General features: G+C 56.5%; 1 protein-coding gene across 1 annotated transcript; it reads left to right on the forward strand.

Moving 5' to 3' along the window:
• Positions 1-398: 398 nt before the first annotated feature.
• Positions 399-3659, forward strand: LOC123443135 (leucine-rich repeat receptor-like tyrosine-protein kinase PXC3). Its single transcript, XM_045119410.1, has 2 exons — positions 399-2931; positions 3052-3659. Exons 1-2 carry the CDS (start codon positions 576-578, stop codon positions 3375-3377), a joined length of 2682 nt encoding a protein of 893 aa, XP_044975345.1. The 5' UTR covers positions 399-575; the 3' UTR covers positions 3378-3659.
• The last annotated feature ends 336 nt before the right edge of the window (positions 3660-3995 follow it).

Consider the following 3995-nt stretch of genomic DNA (forward strand, 5'->3'; position numbering starts at 1 on the left):
TTTCAAAGTGGTTGCGAAATGTATTTTCAAACCAGGCAAGACATGAAACAAACCCAGACCTCTCCCAACGATACTAATACCAATACCAAGGACAAAGGCCCCTTGATGTCAGTAGCCATAGGACAAACCGTACGCCTTAATGAATGAGCTACTGCTTTGGAACGAAACAAAGTAGGGAAAGGAACAGAGCACAAAGATTCTCGGGCTCGGCGCCCAAGAAATTCACCACGTTCGACGCCAGAAAACGCACGAGCAGGGTGTAAAAGTAACAAAATAAAAGTGAAAGAAGAGAATATCATTAGGCGCCTGCGATTAGCCCCTCAATGATGATGCTGCTGCCCCTATACTCAGGAATAATCAGGAAAAACAACTTTCCCCTTTCCTCTTTCTTGACACTCCCATTGACGGGAGGCAAGTGTGTGTGTGAGCTGTGAGGCGGCCTCCCTTCTCCCGTGCTCTCTGCCTACCACCCAAGAAAAGCAAGCACTCACGGGCGGGGCCTGGCCGCCGCCACCACCACCGCCCCACCTCGGCGGCCCCGGCCGAGCGAGCGCCACCCCCACGCCCGGCCCCAAATGCATCCCGCCTTCCGCCGCTGCCTTTTCCTCTCCCTCGGCCTCATCTCGGCCTCCCTCCTCGCGCTCCGGGCGGGCGCCGGAGATGCGGTGGCAATGCAGGCGCTGCGCCGCGGGCTGGCGCCGCCGGACTGGACGGCCGCGCCGGCAGACTACTGCGCCTGGCGCGGCGTCACGTGCTCCGGGGCCCGAGAGGTCACCGCGGTCGAGCTGCCCCGTCAGGGCCTCCGCGGCGACTTCTCGGCCGCCGCCGGGCTCCGCGCGCTGGCGCGGCTCGATCTCTCCTTCAACGCGCTCGCCGGCGCCGTCCCCGCGGCTCTCGGTGCGCTCGCTCGCCTCGAGCTCCTCGACCTCTCCATGAACAGGCTCGCCGGCCCCATCCCGGCTGCCCTCGGCGGCGCCGTCGGCCTCAAGTTCTTGAACCTCTCCAACAACGCGCTCTCCGGCGCCATCCCCGACCACCTCAGGAGCCTCAAGGACCTCCAAGAAGTGCAGATTTCGGGAAACAACCTCACCGGCGCCATCCCCGGCTGGCTCGCCGGCCTCCCGGGCCTCCGCGTGCTCTCCGCTTACGAGAACGCGCTCTCGGGGCCGATTCCGCCGGGGCTCGGCCTCTCGTCCAAGCTTCAAGTGCTCAACCTCCACTCCAATAGCCTCGAGGGGAGCATACCCAGCAGCCTCTTCGACCTTGGTAATCTGCAGGTTCTTATCCTCACCGTGAATAGGCTCAACGGCACAATCCCGGATTCAATCGGCCGGTGCCTCGGCCTATCCAACGTGCGCATCGGCAACAATCGCCTCGCAGGCGCCATCCCGGCATCCATCGGCGATGCTACCAGCCTGACCTACTTTGAGGCCGACAGCAACCAGCTGTCTGGCAGTATCCCCGCTCAGTTTGCAGGCTGCGCCAACCTGACGCTGCTCAATTTGGCCTACAACCGCCTTGTCGGCGAGGTGCCGGACATGCTTGGTGAGCTGAGGAACCTGCAAGAGCTCATTATCTCCGGCAATGGCCTCGGGGGCGAGTTCCCCAGGTCCATTCTGCGGTGCCGGAACTTGAGCAAACTGGACTTGAGTTACAACGCTTTCCGCGGTGGCTTGCCAGATGCCATCTGCAACGGATCAAGGTTGCAGTTTCTTGTGCTCGATCACAACGAGTTCTCGGGTAGCATCCCGCACGGTATAGGTGGCTGCAGCCGGCTTCTTGAACTGCAGCTTGCCAACAACAATCTGAGTGGTGTGATACCAGCTGAAATGGGCAAGATCAAGAGCTTACAGATTGCGCTCAACCTTAGCTTCAACCACCTTTTAGGGCCGCTGCCCCGAGAACTTGGTCGGCTCGATAAGCTCGTCGCGCTTGATTTATCCAGCAATGAGATATCTGGTGAGATCCCTGGTGACATGAGAGGGATGCTGAGCTTGATAGTTGTCAACTTGTCAAACAACCGGCTCCGTGGTGCCATACCGGAGTTTGGGCCATTTCAGAAAAGTGCAGGGTCCAGTTTCTCTGGCAATGCCAAGCTGTGCGGCGACCCGCTGGACGTGGACTGTGGACCGATTTATGGTTCCAATTATGGATCAGACCACAGGAAGATATCTTACAGGGTGGCTTTGGCAGTTGCTGGGTCCTGCGTGCTCATCTTCTCGGTGGTATCGTTGGTGGTAACGTTGTTCATGTGGCGTGAGAGGCAGGAGAAGGAGGCCGATGCAAAGAAGGCCGAGGCAGGAGAGGTGGTCGTCGAAGCACGGCATGTCATGGCCTCAAGTGTGTTCATCGAGAGCTTGCAGCAGGCCATTGATTTCCAGACTTGTGTCCAGGCCACGTTCAAGGAGGCCAGTGCAGTGAGGAGCGGCACGTTCAGCACAACCTACAAGGCTGTCATGCCATCAGGCATGGTGGTGTGTGTCAAGAAGTTGAAGTCGGTCGACCGCGCGGTCGTCCACCACCAGGCCAAGATGATCCGGGAGCTTGAGCGTCTCGCGCACGTAAACCATCCCAACCTTGTGCGTCCCATTGGGTATGTCATCTACGAGGATGTTGCATTGCTGCTGCAGTATGACTTGCCCAACGGAACATTGCTTCAGCTGCTGCACAATTCAGACAACTGCGATGGTACTGACAACCAGAAGCCTGACTGGCCAAAGCTCTTGTCAATTGCAATGGGTGTCGCCGAAGGGCTGGCCTTCCTCCACCAGATTGCCACCATCCACCTCGACATTTCTTCGGGTAATGTCTTCCTTGACTCACACTACAACGCCCTTCTCGGCGAGGTTGAGATCTCCAAGCTGCTGGACCCTTCAAAGGGCACTGCCAGCATCAGCGCGGTTGCTGGCACATTTGGTTATATACCTCCAGGTCTGAACTTTTCTCCCAAATTGCACTTGATTTCTTTCTTGCAGAGTATTATACCTACTCAACGTGCCAGAGGATCCATAACCATAACACAAATTGCACTTGATTTTTTTATTTTTGCAGAGTATGCCTACTCAATGCAGGTTACTGTACCAGGGAATGTGTACAGCTTCGGGGTGTTGCTGCTCGAGATCCTGACGTCCAAGATGCCGGTGGACGAGGAGTTCGGCGAGGGTGTGGACCTTGTCAAGTGGGTGCACTCTGCGCCGGAGAGAGGGGAGACGCCGGAGCAGATCATGGACCCAAGGCTGAGCACCGTGTCGTTTGCGTGGCGGAGGCAGATGCTCGCCGTGCTCAAGGTCGCCATGCTGTGCACGGAGCGCGCCCCGGCGAAGCGGCCCAAGATGAAGAAGGCTGTAGAGATGCTGCAGGAGGCCAAGAACAGCTGACCACTGACTGCATCCTCTTGCTGAATGCTAAGATTGCTCCCTCGGAGACGAAATGACAAGCATAAAGAACCAATGCACGCCGCGAATCTGCAGTAATTATTCGGCCGGGTATGAATCCAATGGCCATTTTCTTCTTTGTATATAGTCTTGATTTTTTTCCTTTCTCAAACTGCCGGTAGCATGCATTGCCAGCATCAAAGAACCATGCATCGTGAACAGCTTTGAGCATTGTTTGGCATTACAGTACTACTTGCCGATGGCAACGTGAGAATGTTTGGTCCACTCCCGATTGGACGGTCCGCTAGAAAAATATACTCCCTCCGATTCATATTTTAGTGTTAGATATACAAATCTAAAACAAGTAATATGAATCAAAGGAGTATAATTTTCTAACCTAGTCAAGCAGCATGTGCACCTAAACTAAAAATAACTAGGTAAAGAGCAAACCAACAACTCGCGACCCTGCGTCACCCCTGACTCGGGCTACTCCGGTGGTTCCCCAAACACTAGCCGTTGGGGTCGCCATCTTCGTCCTCCCCTCTCTCCGTCGCCTTTGGAGAACGCCACTGGGCTAAGCCCGTGTCTGACGGCGGTGACGGGCTTCTCCTCCCTGGCTTG

The sequence above is a fragment of the Hordeum vulgare genome, chromosome 3H, assembly GCF_904849725.1.
Source record: "Hordeum vulgare subsp. vulgare chromosome 3H, MorexV3_pseudomolecules_assembly, whole genome shotgun sequence".
Lineage (NCBI taxonomy): Eukaryota > Viridiplantae > Streptophyta > Magnoliopsida > Poales > Poaceae > Hordeum > Hordeum vulgare.

Coding starts and splice junctions, on each gene's coding strand:
- LOC123443135 (XM_045119410.1), top strand. CDS start 576: ATGCATCCCGCCTTCCGCCGCTGCCTTTTCCTCTCCCTCGGCCTCATC. Junction 2,932..3,051: donor ATTTGGTTATATACCTCCAG/GTCTGAACTTTT, acceptor TTATTTTTGCAG/AGTATGCCTACTCAATGCAG.